This window comes from Leucoraja erinacea, chromosome 1 (genome assembly GCF_028641065.1).
Source record: "Leucoraja erinacea ecotype New England chromosome 1, Leri_hhj_1, whole genome shotgun sequence".
NCBI classification, from domain to species: Eukaryota; Metazoa; Chordata; class Chondrichthyes; order Rajiformes; family Rajidae; genus Leucoraja; species Leucoraja erinaceus.
The window spans coordinates 107,579,966-107,603,668 of record NC_073377.1 but is presented as its reverse complement, the minus strand read 5'-3'; the positions used below and the strand labels follow the sequence as shown (position 1 = coordinate 107,603,668).

Sequence of the window (23,703 nt, the reverse complement as noted above, 5' to 3'; positions counted from 1 at the left end):
TCCATCTATTTACCTCCCATGCTTTGTCCTGGACCTCCTCTCCCAGCCTTCTCCCCCCTCCCCCACAACCTTCCATTCAGTCTGAAAAAGGGTCACGACCCGAAATGTCACATCTATATTCTCCAGAGATGTTGCCTGACCCGCTGAGTCTCATAAAGCACTTTTGTAAACCAGCATCTGCTGCTCCTGGTTACTACAGGTGTAAGTTGGTACTGTCAACCTTCTGCTGAGTTGGGAGGATGAGTTCCCGTTCACCTGGGTTTTGTCTTGGTACATTACCCAGCCATTGGTCTTGACAAGAAATGGCCAAGTAGTTGGCTGAGATTACTGCGATGATGCCTGGCCATTATAGGCTGCAGGGTCTTACATTCCCACCAAGGGGTTTCGACCTGTTCCCCGCCAGCTTAAAATCATTCCGCATGGAAACATTCAGAACCAGAGAAAAGTAAATTATTTACTGAATTTTATTTATTTACTGAACGCATTATAATCATTTCATTTTCTATAAGAAATCTTGAACAACTGTTTTTGTTAGGAATGTCGGCTCCTAAACTTGAACCAAGTGCTAACAAAAATATACTTTCAAGCACCCCTGAGAAGAAAGGGACATCCTGATTTTTTTCTGAAATGTAACTACACATTCTTTAAAAATAAACAGACATTGGCAGCCTTAATAGACACATTCTTTAACAAGCTATTTCACGTGGTGTTTTCCTTCTGTATGCCGAGCTGTGCTGAAGAATTCCCTCCTCCGTCCCCGGCCAGTTCTCATTAATCTTCCATTGTTAATGTTACAATGGACATGGATAGGTAGAAACACCCTCCTAGAATATGCATTAATTTGTTGTCTAGAAATCACAAATTACTAAATTCAGCGCCATTTTAAAGTGTAATCTGCCATCGTGGCATTTGCTAAACATTCAGCATTTTTATAAATTAAATTTTTTAAAGTGAATACTAACCCCAAACAGGTTTTTTGAAGCGGAGTTTTGTGTTACAGACATTACAGGGACTTTTGTCTGCTATGCTATTAATTATATTATTCTCCTCTCCGTCCCCATTCTCCCACGGGACCCATGCGCCACCATTGAGCTTTGGGTTGCTCCGAGGATCTTTAGGTGGGTATTTAACAGGAACTGCAGTTTTGTTGTACTGAACAAGTCTCAAAAGCAACCTCTTAACGACTTCAGGGTATTTTTGAGAAAGATCAACTCTTTCATATGGATCTGCGGTTATGTTAAAGAGCCAGACGGATTTTCCTTTCGGCCATAGTATTCTTTCCAGGTTCCACCACTTCCCAGCAAAATTCGGGAAGGTTTGTGGTGGGATCCAATCACTGAAACCCGGATTGCCTGTCAATAATTTCCAATCTTTAACTCGGATTGCTGCTTGAATTGCTGTGTCCCAAATTCCAAATCCATCACGAGGTGATCTGGTTTTAACACGAGTGTAAAGGGGATCGATGTTATGGAGGATGTCAGTCCGTGGTGAAGGTTTACCTTCGCTTATTGTCTCCCAAACATCATATCCGTCGAGATCCAAATCTTCCTCCAGTTCTCCTTCTGCCAGGGTCACCAGAGTAGGGTACCAGTCTGTGATGTGCATCAGTCCCCGACTGACACTCCCCTTGTTTTTAATTAGTGGACTGTGCACAAAGCCAACGCCACGAATTCCCCCTTCCCAGTAGGTGCCCTTGCGTCCACGAAGTGGCCAGTTGCTTCCCCCTGCCAACGGTTGCCCTCCATTGTCTGAGGAGTAAATAATTACGCTGTTGTCATAGTAGCCATATGCTTTCAATGCCTTTGTAAGGTTATTTACCGCTTCATCCAAACACGTCACCATAGCAGCATATCTCCGCCGACCTATATTGTCAATGGACATGTAGCGGCCTAGGTACTTGTGTGGTACTTGCAGAGGTGTGTGAACAGCTTGGAAAGCGATGTACAGAAACAATGGTTCCCTCCGGTCATGAGATGCCAAAATTTCCACTGCCTTTTGCGTATACAGGAAAGTAGAGTAAGAGTGAGCCCTGTATTCCCAAGCCACATTTTCATCCTTATGCAAGTCGTAGCCGCAGGTTTTTGGTCCGTCGCAGATATCATGGGTGTAATAATCACCACTGCCTGTAAGTGACCCAAAAAATGTATCAAATCCTTTACGTGTCGGCAGACACTCTTTTTTATAAAATCCTAGATGCCATTTTCCTATCATGTGCGTTGAATAGCCAGCTTCCTGAAGTTTTTGAGGTAGTGTTACATTGGTTAGGGGAATACAGTTAGGTTGGCCAGCCCGTATGATAGAGTGCTGAAGTCCCGTGTGTATCTGATACCTAGGAAATAAATCAAAAACCAAGATCAATCAGCGGCACAATATGGTAGCTCCAGTGTATCCGTTGTGAAAAATGAATGACCAGGCCTTGCATTTCACACTGCAGAGTGCAGCCACTGAAACTGCTGCCTCACTCCGACCAACTGCCCCTACATGATCTTCCGCTTGCTGAACACTTTAACTCCCCTTCCCATTCCCACACTGACCTTTCCGTCCTGAGCCTCTTCCATTGAGGCCAAACACAAATTGGAGGAACCGCACCTCATATTTCGCTTGGGCAGCTTACACCCCAGCGGTATGAATATTGATTTCTCTAACTTCAAGTAATCCTTGCATCCCCTCTAACCCTTGTCACTCTGTGCGAGCTGACCCACGAGGTACCCCGAGTTTAAAACAAATTTAACTCGTGGTAATTACGTACAATTAACGTAGCGGGAACGTCGGAACTCGTGGACGCAACTTAGCGACTCGTGGCGAGCTACCCGTGAAACTTGATAACTCTTGAAAAAATTCAAACATGTTTAAATTTTTCCACGAGTAAAATGTACTCTTGAAGTTAAAAATTGAACCAAGTTGTAAGAACGTAGTGGCCCGTGCGCTTACCTTAGTGACTCGTGAGTCTACAACTGTCATGATTCAATTTGGACTCTTCTCTGCCTTACAGGATTATTCCAAACATTTGTCACTCTTTGGGTAAAGCAATTATTTTTCTGGGTTTATGTTCTAAATATACTTTCCATTTGTTTCCACTTACAGCCCCCAGGTTAATAAATTATCTGACAATATTTAAGATTGTTTAAGTAATCTGCCCGTTGTAACTAAACACTGAAATTAGGTCGACCTGCAATGGTGATGTGTGGCATGGTGTGAATTTCCTCAAATAATAAGTCAATGGTTTGGATGGAATAGATAAGTGCTTGGTGTAATCCCTGTCAGGGCACAGGTTGGTTTACATCACTCAAATAGCATTCTATTCTATTTTACTTCGGAGTCACGTGAGTGACTACGTGAAGAAGCCCGCTAGGACGCATGCGTGTTATTGCGCTACACGCATATGCAAACGTCAGATGCAGTGGAAGGACGTTCCCCCGCAGCGGCAATTTAAAAGCCGCTATCGCAGGTAAGGATTTACTCTGCAAACTTTTTTCCCTCTACAGAGAATGGAGAAAGGGAGAAAATCAAAGAGGGCTGCAACGAAGCTGGCCGGGGAGGACCGCGGAGCAGCGGACAGCCAGCCAAAGCAGCCGTCGGCACCTAGATCACCCGTAGTGGGATCACTTGTGCCCTGTGTAGCCGCCGCACCGGCCAAATCAACGCGGCCGGGCGGAAAGGCAAAACACAAGACAAACAGAGTCGTGGACTCGGAGGAGTCCGACTCTGATACACCGCGGGAGACCAGCAATGAAGAACGCTGGACCCGAATGGAACGGTGTCTGGAGCATCTGCTCCAGCGGGACCGGCTCCGCGATTTGGAGTCAGATCCCTGTGGGCCCTATATCAAACCCACAGCAGCACCTTTTCAAGGGCTGCACAATATCTCCACCTTATCAGAGGGGAGCACCTCGAGTCAGTTCTGGGCTGACTTGGAAGAGGGGACCGCGGAAGAAAACACCAGTGTGCATGGGGTGCAGGGGAAAGAAAATTTGCTGGATATGGTGGCAAGCTTCATGCAGCCAGACCAAACAGGGGCAAACCTGGAGCCTAAGCTTGCAGCAAGCATTGACTACATGTCACTGAACCAGCTACAGGAACAGGCTGTGCTGGATACAACAGGGAGACATTTAGCACCAGGAAACTGCATTTCCCTGAATGTGCCAATTGTAAACAGCTGCATCTGGAAGCACATCGGGCCAGGGGTCAGAAGCATGGATGTGAAGCTTCAAAAAGTCCTGAAATTACTAACTTCAGGAATAACCGCTTTTGCCCGTACGGTGGACACCACGGCCATGTCCCAAGATCAACAGGACGCGCTGGCACTTCTATGCAACACACAGCACGAACTAAATAGCATTAGAAAAAGTGCCATACAGCCAACGCTAAATCCAAAATTCGCGGGGCTGTGTAAGTCTGGAGCCACCAAACCATCCATTCTCCTGTTCGGAGGGAACTTGTCAAAGCAGCTAAAAGAGCTGGACGAAGAGGCCAAAACTTTGGGGTTAATTAAAGGATCAACCCACCCTGCTAAAACCCACCATAGCCTACGACATCACCCCTACGCACCCACTGGCAGAACTGGTGAATGTTCGAGTGCTCGGCACTCTAAACATGAGTCTTTTAGGCCATGGCCCAGGCCGACCCTCCTGGAAGATGCGGGAAACCCCAATAACACCAGCAACCAACCCAAAGAGCCAACCACCAGCACAGCAACGAAAGAACTTCAGGAAGGAGTAGTCCTGCCACTGGTAACAATGGAGGTAGGTGGGTCTGGTTCCCCAAATAATATGGGAAGCATGGAGGTTGGGGGAAGACTGTATTGGTTTTTAAATGCATGGAGCATGCTAACATCTGATACTTACGTCTTAAGCAGTATCCAGGGATATGCCATAGAATTTGTACACCAAAACAGCCCTCCAGTTCAACACAAACCAAACTGAGAATTTGTGCTCTCAGATAGGGAAAAAACAGAAGCACAAGTTGAACTAGAGCGACTTTACATAAAAGGTGTAATTCAGACAACACAACACGAACCATTAGAATTCATGTCCAATATATTTACTAAAACCAAAAAAGATGGTGGTTGTCGCATCATCATAGATCTGACAAAATTGAATACATTTGTACAATATATTCACTTCAAAATGGAAACCTTTTTTACTGCTAAACAACTAATTTCCAACGGGTACTTCATGGCTAGAATCGATTTAAAAGATGCATACTATTCAGTACCCATACGAGGTGACCACAGACGTTACTTAAAATTTAACTGGATGGGACAACACTGGAAATGTAAAGCACTGCCAAATGAACTAACATCAGCCCCCAGGCTGTTCACAAAAATTTTAAAACCAGCCCCAGCGTTTCTACGCAAACGCAAACATATGGTTATGGCATATTTGGATGACATACTCATTGTGGGCATAACTTTGGAATTGGCCATACTAACTGTAACAGCCACAAAACAGTTGTTTGAAAAACTGGGATTTATTATCCATCCAATTAAATCGAAAATAACACCGTCCACTACTATGGACTACTTGGGATTCACCATTGATTCAGTTCACATGACGGTGACACTACCTAAGGGAAAGACCAGAGAAATAATAGAGGTTTGTAGCAACCTCATTAACATCACAAATCCATCCATCAGATTGGTAGCCAAAGTAATTGGTAAAATAGTGGCTGCTTTCCCAGCCACACAATTTGGACCTTTACATTACCAAAACTTACAGAGAGCTAAAATTCAAGCTCTAAAAATCAATGCAGGTCACTTTGTCAGACCTATGAGACGACCAATCCAAGCCAAAACAGAGCTAAAATGGTGGATCGATAAAATCTGGCTTTGTTCCAACCCTATCATTGTCAGTAACCCTTCGATGGTACTACAAACGGATGCCAGTGCACTAGGGTGGGGAGCCACCAATACCATCACTGGCTGTGGAGGTAGATGGACAGTGCAGGAGGCATCCTTCTACTGACACTGGGTATAATTACTTGGATATGTTGGGAGCATTTCATGGACTTAAGTCATATTGTACAGAAACACACCACCAGCATGTTAGATTACAAATAGACAATACCACTGTGGTAGCATACATCAACTACATGGGCGGCAACAAATCAATATCATGTGACAATCTCGCTAATTCAATTTGGCAATGGTGCATCCAGAGAAATATTTGGATATCAGCCACTTACCTACCAGGGAGACTAAATTTAGTGGAAGACACCAGGTCACACAAATTTAATGAAAACACCGAATGGATGTTAAACAAAACAGTGTTTGCTGAAATCACAGCAAAATACGGGAAACCGGATATCGATCTTTTCGCGTCCAGACTAAACAACCAGATATCTAACTATGTTTCATGGGAACCAGACCCTGGGGCAGCGGCAACAGATGCATTTTCACTGCATTGGGGGAAATGGTTTATCTACGCATTCCCTCCCTTCTGCCTCATCAGTTGGGTATTAAGGAAAATACGACAAGACTCTGCGTCTGGTATTTTGATAGTACCCGATTGGCCTACACAACCATGGTTCCCAGTGGTGCTAAACATGGTATTAGAACCATGTACGACAATCCCACACAGACCAGATCTACTTCTACATCCCGTGACAGGGGATAGCCATCCAAGACATAAAAGCTTGAACCTGTTAATTTGTAGAGTTTAAAGATACCACTTCTACAACTGGGACTCACGGACCGAACAGTAAACATCATCTCGGCGGCCCAAAGAGAATCGACAAAGAAACAATATCTGGTCTACATAAGGAAGTGGGAAACATACTGCCAAAAGAACAAAATCACCAACAGGAATATGAACATCCCATCTGTGTTGGAATATCTGGCAGGCCTACACTATGATGAAAGGCTCAGCTACAGTGCCATCAACAGCGCCAGAAGTGCCCTGTCGACATACTTATGGCAAGGGACAGAGCGTTACACAGTAGGGACTCACCCTCTCGTAACCAAGCTCATGAGGGGAATTTTTAACACTAACCCCCCTAAAACCAGGTACTCCCATATATGGGATGTAACGATTGTCCTGAAAGCACTCAGGAACTGGTCACCAGCAGCAACCCTGTCCTTACATAGACTTACGTTAAAAACAGTCATGTTGATGGCATTGGTCACGGCACAGAGGGTCCAGTCACTGCAAAAACTTAGACTGGACAACATGACCTCCTCGCCAGACGATATCACGTTTCATATTTTCGAGCTGGTGAAACAAAACAGACAGGGATCGGGCAGGCCTCAACATCCAATTCAGGTCATACCCTGCAGATGACCGCCCCTGTATAGTAAAACATCTATTACTATACATAGAGAAAACTAAAAACCTGAGAGGCCAATGCTCAGAGACTGCTGATCAACCACAAGAAACCTCACAAAAAAGTGACGGTCCAGACAATCTCGAGGTGGCTGAAACAGGTACTGACGTAGGCTAATGTGTTCAAATCTCATTCCACCAGGGCCGCAGCTACATCAGCAGCAGTACGACTGGATGTCCCATGGACCAAGTCCTAGCAGCAGGATGGAAGGGAAAGAACCTCAGTTATTTTATAACAAACCTCTGTGGGAGACTGGAAGATTTGCAGAAAGAATTTCAAATTCTGTAAATTAAAAAACCCATAAATAGGGTCATCTTTGTTTTTAAAAATTTTCCCCTTTCAATAACTTAAGCTGTACAATTATGTTAACACTTCCCTAACAGTCGGGAACAATCGTGTGCATGGAGCGTTTCCACCCCTGAAATCACAGAGCTTTGAAATCTTCACGTAGTCACTCACGTGACTCCGAAGTAAAATAGTAAGATTAAACGATAACTTACCAGTTTGACGTTTGATCTGTATTTTATGAGGAGTTACGATGAGGGATTACGTGCCCTCCGCTCCCACCCAGATCATATACTTAACTGGTACCTCTTCTCTAATCTTACTATGTTTAGTCATTACAGTTATCTGTGATCTCACACCGCTGCTTTGAAGAATGACACGCATGCGTCCTAGCGGGCTTCTTCACGTAATCCCTCATCGTAACTCCTCATAAAATACAGATCAAACTTCAAACTGGTAAGTTCTCGTTTAATCTTACTATTCTATTCTATTCTCAAACAGAAGACTGTTGTTCACTAACCTATATCAACATTGTTATAAACTCTTTATTATTATAAACTACATGTTTCTCGTCTGTTTTTACTACCATATTAAAATGGTGACAGTGAACATTTGTGTCAAATCCATTTTATGGTGATGTTTGAATTAAATATACAGACTTATATACTACTGAAGTGTATGTAGCAAACATTATTAACTCTTTGCAGTCCCCTTAAAGCACGTTTTCTTTAAAAATGAACTGTGGAGTGATTTTGTTTTGGATTGGGGGTGAGATGAATTGGAAATTAAGCGGTAAACCTGATATGGGTCTTTAAACCGTGTATATAGAAGAACTAATTCCATGTGCGTGAGACGGGGGGGGGGTTAATTCATAATTATTGTGACCAGCAGAACGGAGGAGCAAACCTCCAAAGACGTACAGGTTTGTGGGTTCATTGACCTGTAAATTGCCACTAGTGTGTGGGATGCGAAAGTGGGATAAACGAGAAATTGGGTACGGGTGATCGATGGTTGGCGTGGACTCGGTGGGCCAAAGGTCCTGTTCCCATGCTGTAAATTCTAAACAATTACATAATGTGGGAGCAAATCCCTGCGGTAGAGAGCGATCAAGTGGAGTGTTTCAGTTAAAGGGAGACCTCGCAAATAGAGGACGAATGTAGGGGGAAAAAATACTCTGAGATGCGAGGGGGTGGCCAATGTCCCTGTGAATCCGATACATCGCCAACTTTGGGTCCTGCCTGTAGACCAGGGATTCTGTCACAATCTCCGTGCGAGGCAAGAATGGCACCTGCTCTGAGAGATTTACATGGTTTGGTTATGGGGGGGTCAAAACCAAGCACGGAAAAAGCCCCCTCGGTCCAACTTGTTCATGCCAAGCTAGGTCCTTCCTGGAGGGCTTGGGTTGCAAGAAGAAGGTGGATAGGTTTGAGTTTTTTTTCCTTTGCAGTGCAGCAGGCTGAGGGATGACTTTGTCTCACATTTGGCCTCTATCCCTCCAAATGTCTCAAACCCACCAGGTTTCTGCAAAGTCTACAGAACAGCACGGCTTGTGTTCCATTCAATATTTCCGCCACGATCTCCTACTACCCTGGTAGTTATTCAAGAGTAGCTCGGGAGACGAACTTGGAACTGGCAACAGAAATGACAAGTATACGGCAAACTTAGTCAAACCCGTGGGAACTCGGTTAAACTCTTGATCATACATTCAGAATCTCGTACACAACCACGAGTCTTTTGCTCGGGGTACCTCGTGGGTCAGCTCACACAGTGTGACAGGGCTTTCTCTCTCTCTCTCTCTCTCTCTCTCTCTGTGTCCCTCCTGCACCCTAGTCATTGTATTTGTTTCACTGTCGTCAGGGGAAGTTTAATTGTCTTTAGAACTTGTTAACACCTGTCCCACAGCCAACAATGTGTCGTTGCCTTGATCAGCGTTACTGTTTTGCATATCTTTCATTCATTTGTTCGATATCCCTCTATATCACCGTCGATATCTCTCGTTTCCCTTTACCGTGACTCTCAGTCTCGACCCGAAACATCACCTATTCCTTTTCTCCACAGATGCTGCCTGACCCACTGAGTTACTCCAGCTTTTTGTGTCTATCTTCGGCACCTGGAACCTGTCTGAATGGGACAAGTAATTGTTGCCATCCTAAGTTAATCATGCTGAAGAAACTGAACTGCCATTGTAGAAGTGGTACAATAATTGAAAAAAAAGGAGGAAAAAATATTTTAGAATAAGGTAGAGAGAGAGATAAAAGAAACAAAAAATGATTTTTTACATCTTTGACAATAATCAAGTGCTGGAAGAACGAGATTGTACAAGTTAATTTTCAGTCCCAGAGAAGTTGTTGAACAGTAATTAAGACCTCCCCGCTTCTGCTAAATTGGTGCTTGGAATAGAATGGAGCAGCTAGAACGTAATGACGCTCTGTACAAATTTCCTGCATAAACATAAGAACTGAGTTAATAAAGTGGATGAGAGCGATAGTTATATGGTGCGTTAAGATAAGCATGGGTGGACCTCTGATAAACAGAAGAATCGGATAAAATAATCACCGAGCCAAATTATATTAAGGTAAAATGTTGGCATGCCGAAGTATTAAACTAAACTACAAGAGATCAGTAGAATGAAATAAAATAAATATAAAGGAAGAACTATGGTTAGTAGGCTGCGGGCCGAGCATCAGAAATGTGTCTAGAAATCAGTTTTCGTGACCCATGTCTCGGAACTACATGAGGTTTTGCACAGATTTAGATAAAATATAATTGAGATGGAAGTCATAACTCATCAGTGCCAAAAGTTGCACATTAATTAATTAAACTAATTAGAAAATGAGATCAAAAAAGTAAGCGCCATCTAGTGTCCGATGCCCATATTACACCATGGGGAGCTGATTTCCGTGCTGCAGTCTATTTAAATTATATATTATTATACCATCTATATATATATTTACTAGACTAAGTGGGACCCATTGGGTCCCAGCATCACACGGGAGGGCTGGTCACCAACGCAATATTCCACCAATTCCACCAATATCTCCACCAATTCCAATACTGCTCGCCAGTGGGGGGGGGGGGGGGGGGCTGTCTGTTGCGCTGGTATGGGTGTTGTGGGCTGAAGGTACTGGTTTCCAGAGGGCTAGTATAGACATTGTGGGCCATATGGATGCTTGGGCAGGCATCCAACTGTTGCAACGATTTTAAAAGCCATTTTGTGAACACAAATTTGTTAAAAAAGGCGAGGCAAACAATTGGGCTACAGACACCCGACAACCAAAAATTGGTCATTTTGCGAACACAAAACTTGTCAGAAAAAATTGATTGGACAACAATTGGGCTGCAGTTAGCCGACAACCAAAATTCATTTTGTGAACGTTTCAATCTTTTTATAAAGGGCTGCACAATATTTACAAATTCATCGAGTTCCATGCAGTTGGAGTCACGAACGTGCGTTCAGCTCCTCGGCCTACAGCTCATAGAGAGAATTGACAGTTGTTGCAGACATTCATAAATGGGTACTGGCAGATAGACATCATTGAGGCAATTCACTTCCTAGTTTTATAGTCTCTCCCCTGAAGAGTGCCAGACATTCTTTGCCTCAAGCAGGTGGTGCTCTGTTGCTATAGCAACCCAAAGTTACATTTTACACATGAATAATATGCAAGCAATATACACAGTATATATTGAAGCCTTAATAAAGCAGTCTCAGTACAGTGTCAAGGCATACAGTTCCATAACTCTTAGCAAATTGAATGACTTTTCTCTATTCTTCTGCATAAAATATAAAGGAGTGTGCTCAGGGAAAGAAAAAAGGATTGATTACCTAACGGCTTTTCAGAAAATACACAAGTTACTGTAATTTGGGATTTCATTAATTTCATCAGTTAATCGCAAAAATAAATTTATGGCATTGCGCATTCCATTGATTTTGATGCGGGGAATATGGCATGCTTTTCTAATATTGATCTGTTGCACACGCTAAATTTAGGCCAAATAGATTTCTTTGAATAACAATGCAAAGCTGTTCCAAGGGGTGACATGAGGGATTTTCTTCATTTTGCTGCCAATGTTTCTTGCCTTTTCACCTCAGGGATTACAGTAATGTACTGTCAGCTGTAAAATATTTTGTAATAGCATTAAGGTAAAATATGGTAATGCTGTCAAAAGATCCTAAAATTAGAACGTTAAGTCATAGCATTTCATAGGTATCATTACTCTTGGGGTAGAATCTCACCACAAGCTCAGTGAGTTAAAACATTTACCTACTGCTGGGAGGTTCCTTTCACTCCTGCTGGAAGGTCCCTTTCACTCCTGCTGATTTCTTGGGATCAGGAGCAGAGGAGCAGTTAATGTTCATACTCAATGGAAGCAAAACTCAGGAGGGTGTTTAATTTGTTGCCAAGTCTATAATACTGCCTTTTACATTATAATATGTTTAAAATTATGTCCACATGCTAGTCTGATCCCACTGAAAGGTTTGGCTGAATCTTTTCTAAGCATTTATCATTCATGGAACTGAGAATTCATGTACAGTAACAGATTATGGCAGATTATAAATTTCAGTTTATTCCAGTTCTGAAGACTCAATGTGTTAATTCACTAAGAGTGATTTTTAATTGTTCCACCTAGACAGCGATTATAATGGAACAAGAATCATCTGTGCTTATTATTAAGAAGGTGTGGCACTCAGTCAGGCTACAGAAGACTGCAACATTGTACATTATCCCCAAAATGTAATTGTATGAGGAAGTAAATCAATCCGCCATCAATGAACAATAATTCCAAAAGGGACACAGTGATGGAGCAATTTTTTTTTGTGGATTATGAAGACTCATACAAGACAAATGGTAAAATTAAAGCAGAAATTGCAATTTAAAAGTAATGAGGAATGCTGTTTACCATTTACAAGTGACCAAATAAAACTGAACTGTAGCCCCAGATTGAAATAAAATGGGAGGGAAACCTGACCCACATTGTTCCAATATTCCCACTGTCTACAAAAGCTGGCTGACTTTCCAACACCTGCTTTCTCAAGAAATCCTAACTTTAAAAGTGTGATGTATAAATATTAGTTTTTGGATGTATAACACATATGTACAAAAAAGCTTTGGAAAGAGTCAGATTAAAGCCTCTGGTAAAATAGCAGACAAAGCAAATGGATAGAAGCGTATTTAAAATTTGTATGACACCTTCCAGAATTGGGTGAACAGAGAGTTAAAATAGGGGAGTATACTTTTTTTATCCTTTCACAGCTGGCTTCCTCAGCCCAAAGCCTCCTTTGGCTGAGGATTTTTCCCTCAGGTTCAGGATCTCATTTTGAATCTTGCATGCGGTTCTGGTCACCCTAATACAGGAAGGATGTGGAGACCTCGGAGAGTGCAATGAGGTTTACCAGAATGATGCCTGGATTAAAGGGCATTAGTTACAAGGAGTGATTGGACATACCTGGATTGTTTTCTCTGAACGCCATAGTTGAGGGGGATCTGATAACAGTATATGAAGTAATCAGAGGCATACATAGTGTAGGCAGAACCATGTGGAAATAACAAATACTAAAAGGCATAGCTAACGTGTGACGGCTAAAGTTTAAAGAAAATGTGCAAAAAATGTAAAAAATGTTTTACACAGATGGCGGTGGTTACCTGGAACACACTGCCAGAGTTGGTGGTAGAGGCAGATATGATAGTGATGTTTAAGAGGATTTTGGATAGGCATGGAATGGAGGGATATGGATTATGTGCGGGCAGGCAAGAGTTGGTCTTGTAATCATAATCGGCTTTGACATTCTGGGCCGAAGGGCCTATTCCTGTGCCGTACTGTTCTATATTCCATGTTCATTATTGGCACAAGAAGGCTTTGTAGTAAATGTCAGCATCAAGTTACAGTATGTAATCCATGCTTAGAATTTAATTACAGACGTGTAACCCTTTGAGTGCTGAATATCTAAGGGAACTGATGGTGGTTGGAGGCAAGGTCGAAATGTTAGTTTATAGACACAGCATGGAAAAAGCTCCTTTGCCCCACCGAGCCCAGGCCCATTGATCACCCATTCACACTACAGGTGCACAACCTTTTATCCGGTGTTCCAGAAACCGAAAAGCTCCGAAAACCGGCCATTTTTTCCAGATGTCGTCTGCGCACCAAAGCTCGCGTTTGGCGCCAAACTTGACCCAAAGCGACCCACGGTCAACCCAGGTCTGTACTACTGTAGCGGCTGCCTCCTCCCTGGAGACCGGTAAATTTTTTTTACACTGATGGCATTGGTTACCTGGAGTCAGTTAGTTTGCCAGAGCTTGGTGTGAGGCAGATATGATAGTGATGTTTAAGAGGATTTTGGATAGGCATGGAATGGAGGGATATGGATTATGTGCGGGCAGGCAAGAGTTGGTCTTGTAATCATAATCGGCTTTGACATTCTGGGCCGAAGGGCCTATTCCTGTGCTGTACTCTTCTATATTCCATGTTCATTATTGGCACAAGAACTTTGTAGTAAATGTCAGCATCAAGTTACAGTATGTAATCCATGCTTAGAATTTAATTACAGACGTGTAACCCTTTGAGTGCTGAATATCTAAGGGAACTGATGGTGGTTGGAGGCAAGGTCAAAATGTTAGTTTCTAGACACAGCATGGAAAAAGCTCCTTTGGCCCACCGAGCCCAGGCCCATTGATCACCCATTCACACTAGTTCTATGGTTTCCCACTTTCACATCTACACCCTACAAACTAGGGGCAATTTACATTCACCAATTAACCTACAAACCTGCACGTCTTTAGATATGGGAGGAAACCGGAGCACCTGGAGGAAATGTGCACAGTGACAGGGAGAACGTGCAAACTCCATACAGACAGCACCTGAGGTCATGATCAAACCCTGGCCTCTGGCCCTTTGAGGAAGCAGCCCTACCAGCTGTGCCACTGTTTACATTCCCTTTCTTGAATGGGCACTGAAAGATGTCAGGGGTTTTACTCTCCTCTTCAGCCTTGTCACCCTTCTCCCCCTGGATATCTCTTGGTGCTGGCAACCATTGTCTGCAGAGCAACATGAAACCCCGCTCCCTCCTGTCAACCTCTGTATTATTGCATCATGTTTGGGAAGATGCCAATGTGCTGAATTAAATCCCAAGCATAAAATAGCTCGACAGTAACCAATTAGTTACCAATTCCTGTGTTCCACATACACATGCAAAGTTAAAACTGGGTATTGGTGGAAGCGGAATAAAATCAAATTTGAAAAGATCAGCAAAAGCACAGATTATTATCATTTACACTGTTAATTTAAAAGAATATACGATTCCACCACATAGTCTAATACTCTGATGAAGGACCTCAGACCTGAAACATAAACTCTATTTCTCTTTCTACATATACAGATTTGTTGAATGTTTCCAGCATTTTCAGGCATTATTATTTAACTAAACAGTTACTTTGCAACATGCATTATGGTGGCAGCCTTGGGTTATCATGCTTTTCTGAAACCGTGGCACCAGTGACGTGCTATCTCTATGTGAATTCTTCAGAAAAAGCATTCCCAGTGACTTTGCACAAAATTATTCTGTATTTTTCTACTAGAAGCAGAGATAAGGCTGTTGCCATAACTGTGTTATTTCTCCTTGTCATTATTAAGATAACAATGCCCGTTTAAAGGATCTGGTTGCTGGCCATATTTATAATTGGTTATAATCAAAATGCAAACTATTTGGAATAATTTCCATTCTAAATTAGAACATTTAGTAGGTTCAGAAGAATGTAGTTAAATGCATATGAAAAGAATCAACACAACTTTTTTTCAGTCCATTTGATTCTTCCTGACATTTCTGCATATTTGAAAGCTAAAGCCATTCTGCATTTTCTGGTTTAACTAAGGTTGGTCTAATTTATGTGGAATTTTACTGGCACCAGTCCAAAATGTGTTCCCCATTATGGGCCTCACAAGAAATGGGGTTGGTAGCAAAACTTTATTTAAAACAAAATTGAAATCATGATAGTCTGCATGATATACGATAAGAAAGTTAATGATATAAAGGAAATAGATATAAAGCTTTGCTTTGAATTTTATGTGGTGTTATCTGCATTCCAGAAAATAGCTGGATATAATAAGAGTTCATTAGTCATAGAGTCATACAGCTCTTTGGCCTAACTTGTCCATGCCTGCCAAGATGCCCCATCTATACCACCACCTCTGCCTACATTTTTCCCATATCTCTCTAAACATTTCCTATCAATGTACCTGTCCAAATGTCTTTAAGGTGTTTTTATAGAACCTGCTTCATCTACCTCCTTAGGCACCTCATTCCCTCTGTGTGAAAAAGTTGTCCCTCAGGTTGCTATTACATGTTTCCCCTCTGACCATAAACCTTGTCCTCAGGTTCTTGATTTGTCTACGCTGGGTAAAAGACTGTGCATTCACCCTCTTTATTTCCTGCATGATCTTGTACACCTCTATAGGATCTCCATTCATCCTCCTGTGCTCCAAGGAATATAGTCCCAGCCTGCCCAATCTCTCCCGATAGGCTCAGCCCCTCAAGTCCTGGCAACATAAATCTTCTCTGCACTCTCTCCAGCTTAATTATATCTAGTCCTCATAAACATGTGAATAGTTATGTAAGATAAAAGGGTAGTTTCTTTTTAAAACAACTAGAACACTAGATGATATATTAGGGTTTTCCCAACCACATCTAAATTGTTCACATTGAGAATGTGCTCATGGACAATGCCCTTTATAGGTGAAAACAACATATTTTATTGTTTGCATAAGGGTCTCGACCCAGGTCGCCACCTGCTCTTTTTTCTCCAGAGATGCTGCCTGACCCGCTGAGTTACTCCAGCACTTTGTGTCCATCTTTGGTACAAAAACAAGCATCTGCAGTTCTTTGTTTCTATATTTTAGCATTTGCCACATATTGCTTAGGTTAGTAAAACTAAATCCAAAATTACAATAATCTATCAGTTATAGAACATTTATGTTCACTTATTTTCCCATAGTCTCCATAGCTATATGGCCATAGAGCATAGACTAAAAGTATTTACTTAAAGCTGAAATATAAAGATATCTGAAGTCCTATCAGCAAGTTCACACAATCTTTGAAACAGAAAAGGATGTACTGAGCCCACAAGTTAATACAGTTTGACTCAGCAGGTTATTTAGCATGAAGATGGACACTAAAACCTGGAGTAACTCAACGGGTTAGACAGCATCTCTGAAGAAAAGGAATAGGTGACGTTTCGGGTCGAGACATTTCTTCTGAACTTCTTTAGCCTTTTGGGTGAGGGAAAGAAAGATAACATTTATCATGAAATGACTGATATGCTGGGTATTTCTCACATTTTCCATTTTTGTGTCAGATGGTCGGTGTGGGCAGGTTGGGCTGAAGGGACTGCTGCCACGTAGTATCACTCTATGTCCAGCATCTAAGTCTTTTGCTTTTTGTGAAAATGTTGAACGAAAAATCTTTACCTCTCCAAGAGGTTCCAAGAAAATATAATTGAGCAAAAATGCCATGAAGGATTATTCTACATGTCTATTCCATTCTTCATGCAAATGTTGTCAAGACTGGAGGCAAAAAATTCATTGCTGTTAGTAATCGTTTTTTGATCTAGATGCAAGTTCTTTGAAAATTCCTTCCCGATCAAACTGCAAAGTGTAGTAATTAAAGTGTAAAGTGGAAATGTTTGCAAGAAGGCAGCACCATGGGGAAGTAGTTATTGCTACTGCCTCACAGCACCCGGATATGCTCTCAAATCTTATCTGTTCCATGCCCCTCCTACATCATAAATAAATGTGTCGATTGTCAGATTAATTGGCCATAGCATGTGACATTTTATTGTAGGTTCATGGTGAACAGCATCAAAGGAGGGCTGATTAGCATGCGTGAGAGAAAATAAATTGAGGGAATGAGAATCGTAAAATTGGGATTGCTCCACTGGGAGTTGGCAGAGATCTGATGGGCCCACTGGTTACCTTCTTATAATTATGAGGATGATTTTCTGATAAAGTGACTGCACTTGATAATGCTAAATTCCTGTCAATGGCATGACAACTCAGCTTTCCATTAGACAGAATTAAAATGGAGCAACTTTATGGAAAAACCAGCCCTTTATTCTACATATGTTAATGCTGAAGTGTCTTGTTTCAAGAATGTTCCTGGTTTGCGCGCTGATAATCAGCATCTTCAAAACAAAAATTGCTCACCTGCCAAATGTAACTATCAGTTTTGGAACATGAATAGGGCTACTAAAAACAAATGATACCATGGTAGCTGCATCTTATGGAAATATTAAACATAAAACACCACTTTCTACATTGGTTATTTTCCTAAAATATAGACAGTCAAATTATTTTTCAGTATGGGAAACTGTAGTCAAATTTTAGTATACATTTATCCTGTCCTCTGCTCATATTTATCCTCATATTTTGCTTGGGCAGCTTACAACCCAGCAGAATTAATATCGATTTATCTAACCATAACCCTTGATTTCCCTCTCTCTCCATCCCTCCCCCGCCCTAGTTCTCAGACCAGTTTCACTGTCCTTCTGATTAATTTTACTGATGTAACAATGAACCATTCTACATTTCCTTGATCATTGTCAGCTTTGATTTAGTGTAGTTTAGTTTAGAGATACCGTGCAGAAACAGGGCCTTTGGCCCCCCGTTCCACGCCGACCAGCGATCCCCGCACATTAACACGATCCTACATCCACAAGCCAATTAACCTACAAACCTGTATGTCTTTGGAATGTGGGAGGAAACCGAAGATCTTGGCAAAAACCCATGCAGGTCACGGAGAGAAGGTACAAACTCCATACAGACTGCACCCATAATCGGGATCGAACCTGGGTCTCTGGCGCTACATTCGCTGTAAGGCAGCAACGCTACCGCTGCGCCACCGTGACTGCCCCATTTTCTGTCATTTTCAAAATGTACCCTTCCATATCTCTAGTCTCCCTCTCCCCTGACTGAAGAAGGGTCTCAACCCAAAACATCAACCATTCCTTCTCTCCAGAGATGCTGCCTGTCCCACTGAGTTTACTCCTTTGTATCATCGATTTGAACCAGCATCTGCAGTTCCTTCCTACACATACCTTGTCTTTCTGATACATTTATGCACGTGGTAAAAGATCAGAAAATCAGCTTTTGTCAACCATATATTTTGAGCACTCTCTAACTGAACAAGCCTGCTGTAATATAGAGTCATAGAATCATACAGCGTGGAAACAGGCCCTTTGGCCCAACTTGTCCACACCGGCCAACATGTCCCAGCTGCAGCAGTTTCACCTGCCAGCGTTTGACCCACATTCCTCCAAACCTGTCTAATCCATGTACCTGTCTAACAGTTTCATAAATGTTGAGATAGTCCCTGCCTCAACTACCTCCTCTGGCAGTTCGTTGCATACACCCACCACCCTTTGTATGAAAACGTTCCGAGTCCTTGTCTGTACAGAGTTTGTACGTTCTCCCCGTGAACTGTGTGGATTACCTCCGAGATCTTCAGTTTCCTCCCATACTCCAAAGACGTACAGATTTGTTGGTAAATTGGCTTGGCATAAATGTAAACATTGTCCCTAGTGACTGCAGGGTAGTGTTATTGTGCGGGAATCGCTGGTCAGTGCGGACTCGGTGGGCCAAAGGGCCTGTTCTCGCTCTGCATCACTGAACTAAACTAAAATAAATAAAGGAAGAGGGGACCAAGGTTAGACTTTTCATACCTGTTCAGCCATTCAGTGGCTCAGCCACCTCAGGTCCACGCCTATTTTTGCTCAATATGCATTGAAATGCTCACCTCCAAAAACATATTAATCAATGTCTTGAATTTTAATAGACACGAGAAACTGCAACGACTGAAATCTTGAGCAAAACACAAAGTGCTGGAGTAACTCAGTGGGTCAGGCAGCATCTGTGCAGGAAGGGTTCATGTATACCTCCTCCACTTTGTCTGTTTCAGTGCATCCGATGTGTTTCTCTACATCAACGATACCAAACATACACCAGGTGATTATTTCGCCGAACAATTCGCTCTGTTTGCCACGTCTCACTAGAGCTCCCAGTTGCCAACCATTTGAACTCCCCTTCCCATATCTATCTTTCTATCCTTGGCCTCCTCCATTGCCAGAATGAGGCCATATGCAAACTGGAAGAACAGCACCTCATATTCCACTTGGGTAGTTTACAACATTAAATTCTCCAATTTCAAGTAAAACCTACTTTCCCCTCCCCCCACACAAATCTCTCCCACCACCCCAGTTAGTCTGCTCCTGAACCCTGGTTCGCTCCTCTTCCATCTCCTAGTCCTATAAAGTTATAGTCGTAGAGTGATACAGTGTGGAAATAGGCTGTTCTGCCCAACTTCCACATACCGGCCAACATGTCCCATCTACACTAGTCCTACCTGCCCGTGTTTGGTCCATATCCCTCCATAGAAACATAGAAAAATAGGTGCCCTTCGAGCCAGCATCGTCATTCAATATGATCATGGCTGATCATCTAAAATCAGTACCCCATTCCTGCTTTTAGCCCCAAGAGCTAGATCTAACTGTCTCTTGAAAACATCCAGTGAATTGGCCTCTACTGCCTTCTGTGGCAGAAAATTGCACAGATTCACAACTCTCTGGGTGAAAAGGTTTTCCCTCATCTCAGTCCTAATTGGCCTACCCCATATTCTTAAATTGTGACCCCTGTCTGAATTCCGTTAATTCCTAAGCTTTGCTTCCTGTCTGCCAACCAGTTCTCTGTCCATGTCAATACCCTTCCCCCCAATACCATGTGCTCTAATTTTGCACATTAATCTCTTGTGTGGGATCTTGTCAAAGGCTTTTTGAAAGTCCAGATACACCACATCCACTGGCTCTCTCTTATCCATTCTACTTATTACATTCTCAAAAAATTCCAGAAGATTAGTCAAGCATGATTTCCCCTTCATAAATCCATGCTGACTTTGCCTGATTCTGTCACTGCTTTCTAAATGCGCTGCTATAACATCTTTAACAATCGACTCAAGCATCTTCCCCACTACCGATGTAAGGCTAACTGGTCTAAAATTCTCTGTTTTCTCTGTCCCTCCTTTCTTAAAACTGGAGTTACATTGGCTCCAAACCTATCTTATCCATGTACCTGTCTGACTGTTTCTTAAATGTTGGGATAGTCCCCGTCTCAACTACCACCTCTGGCAGCTTGTTCCATACACCCACACTTTTTGTGTGAAAAAGTTACACCTCAGATTCATATTAAATCTTTTCTCCTTCACCTTAAACCTATGTCTCTGGTCCTCGATTCACCTACTCTGGGCAAGAGACTCTGTGGGTCTATCCGATCTATCCCTCTCATCATTTTATACACCTCTATAAGATCACCCCTCATCCTCCTGCACTCCAAGGAATAGAGTCCCAGCCTACTCAACCTCTCCCTATGGGTCAGAATAGTCCCGGCAACATCCTCGTAAATCTTCTCTGTACCCTTTCCAGCTTGACAACATCTTTCCTATAGAAATTATATCCAGAAATGAACACAATATTCTAAATACGGCCTCACCCAATATACAACTGCAACATGACCTCCCAACTTCTACACTCAATACTCTGACTGATGAAGGCCAATGCGCCAGAAGCCTTTTGACCACCTTATCTACCTTTAAGGGCCCATGCATCTGCACTCCTTGATCCCTCTGCTCTACAACACTCCCCAGAGCCCTACCATTCACCGTGTAGATTATGCCTATGTTAGACTTCCCAAAATGCAACCTCACATTTCTCTGTATTTCCTTTTATCCTCTGTCCCCTCCCCACCGCCCCTTCCATCCATATCCCTCCAGCTTTACATTCCACTCTTCCTCTTCTCTCCTCATGTGACACCCTCCTTTTTCTTCTTACCCGACTCTCGCTTCACACCTTGCCTGTGTCCCTATCTCCACCCATCTGCCAATTACCCTTCCTCATCAGTATCCACCTATTACCTGCTAGGTCTTGTCCCACCCCCATCTCTCATTTCTAGCTTTCTCCTCTCTGCTCCATCAGCCTGTGAAAGGGTCCCGACCTCAAACATCATCTGTCCATTCCCTAACCAGCTGATTTCCTCCCACGCTTTGCATTTTGAATTTTAATTGGACTGGCATTAAACACATTCTTGTAAGAGGTTCAGGTTTCCACGAGGATTTGGATACAAAAGTATTTCCTTACCAATTTTAAATGGCATAGTTCCAAATTTATGATTAGATCCCTTTGTTTTGTATTTCTACAGAAAGTTCGCTTTATCTATCCCACTGCCACCCTTTAATTTTAAAGGTTTCATTAGATCAGACATTAATTACCCAAACTCAAAAGAAAATAGAAGCCAAGTTTACACAATATGCATTTATACTTTCGAACCCTGGTATAATTCAGCAGAGCGGCCATTCTCAGGCTAATATATCCTTCCCAGGGTCAGATGTCTAAAATCGAACACAATAGGCCAGATAGGGTCTGACAAGTCACTATACATTACTTTCTTACTGTTGTGTTCAAGCTTCATTGAGATAAAGGCCAACATGCCATGTGTTTTAATGAATTGTATCTATGGACACTGACATCTCTTTGTTCCACCACAGGTCTGAAGGAAATAATTTTTTGCTCATTAGTGTGAAAGTGTTAGCTGTCAGTTGCAATGAAGCCAGTGAATTTGGCTACAAGTAGGATTGATGATATTAATGTTACCATCTAAAGACAAATTCCTCTCTCGTAGTTTCATAGCAATAAGAAAACAATCTGGTTTCTCTTCCTTAGATGCAAAATGCATACTCTCTTTTCCTGACGTTTAGCCACCAGGTCTCCCTTCATAACTTTCAGCGACACAATTTAGAGAATCTCCCAAATTAATCCCGTCCACAAATTTGGATTTAGCGACTCTACTCCCTTCACTTGTGTTGTAGATGTAACGAAATCACAATTATGCTTCAGTAATAATTGTATATGTGTTCTTTCACAGGAGGCTTGAAGAATCCCTTTGCCCAGTACTTTGGGGACTGACATGAAGTTCACATCAAGTAAACATAATTACATTTCTGCCACACCTCATAAATAATGCAACCGTCTTCCTAATCACGTTTCTATCCCCCTACATTAGCAGAGAGGCACTACACTCCAGCATGTTAATAGGATTCAGGCACCCGCTTTATAACCTCACCTGCTGAGTTTTTATTTGCATTACCTGCAGGTATCATCATGCGAACACTATTAAAGCAACATCCAGCTGCAGATTGCTACTCCTTTGGGCTCCTTAACATTGCTTGCAGTAACACGGGCCAAATTAGCGGACAAATTGCGGGTCCCGAGCCTCGATTGGACTTGCCAAAAACATTTCGGGTCCTTACAATGAATAAAGCGAGGTTTATCTAGCGGGCAGCGGGGTGAAGAGAAACGGCTTCAATACTTAACCGGCCTGTGATGAGTTGGCTCCTAGACGGGGAGCAGATGGGTTGGATGTAGTAGTTCTCCAGTTTAACCCCTTGAGCAGCCAGTCTGTCCAGGGTCGGGGTGTGGATCTCGGAGCCGTGGTAACCCACATCGTGGAAGCCCTGGTCGTCAGCTAGTATGAAGATGATGTGAGGTTTGGGCGGGTTGGAGTTGCCTGTCAGCGGATCCCCAGCGCCAGGGTGTTGGAGCCCCGGCTCCAGCCAGTCCCAGGACAAGTAACCAAACGTCAGTAAACTTGCCACTGAAAACCCAGCCAGAGCGCCGAACATGACTGGTCGGCAACTCTCCCTCGCCTTTGAAACATCCACCGCGCAGCTTCCCGGATTGCTGCAGAGGTTACTCTACCCCGCTGACCCGTCCCGAGGGGTCTGTGCGGGGTGGCGGCAGCGGCAACTCTGTGGGGACGCTGACCAACATGCTGGGCTCTCTGTTCACAGAGGCGCTGCCCGTGTGGGTGTCGGGTGAGCAGCTACTGAAGTTGCAGCCGCTGAAGTTGTAGCCGCTGTTCATTTCCTTTCCCTCTTTCGGCCGGCGGCGTCTCTCTCCGCCCACTGCCCGCTGCCCCCAGTGCACGGTGACCGCCCAACCGGCGAGCGGAGCCGAGCCGAGCCGAGCGGACTGGTTGCTGCACCGGCCCCGGCAGCGGACGGGAGGGGCG

The 23,703-nt window shown here is 43.0% G+C and overlaps 1 protein-coding gene across 2 annotated transcripts; it reads right to left on the bottom strand.

Annotated features, from left to right (window-relative positions):
- Nucleotides 1–450: 450 nt before the first annotated feature.
- arsj (arylsulfatase family, member J) lies at nt 451–23,691 on the bottom strand. 2 transcript variants are annotated; one of them, XM_055640776.1, is made up of 2 exons: nt 23,007–23,691; nt 451–2,329 (listed from the first exon to the last, which is right to left on the bottom strand). In XM_055640776.1, exons 1-2 carry the CDS (start codon nt 23,312–23,314, stop codon nt 958–960), a joined length of 1,680 nt encoding a protein of 559 aa, XP_055496751.1. In that variant the 5' UTR covers nt 23,315–23,691; the 3' UTR covers nt 451–957. The 2 variants fall into 2 exon arrangements, with proteins under 2 accessions (XP_055496751.1, XP_055496757.1); XM_055640782.1 differs by lacking the exon at nt 23,007–23,691 and adding an exon at nt 4,845–4,934.
- Between the last annotated feature and the right edge of the window lie 12 nt (nt 23,692–23,703).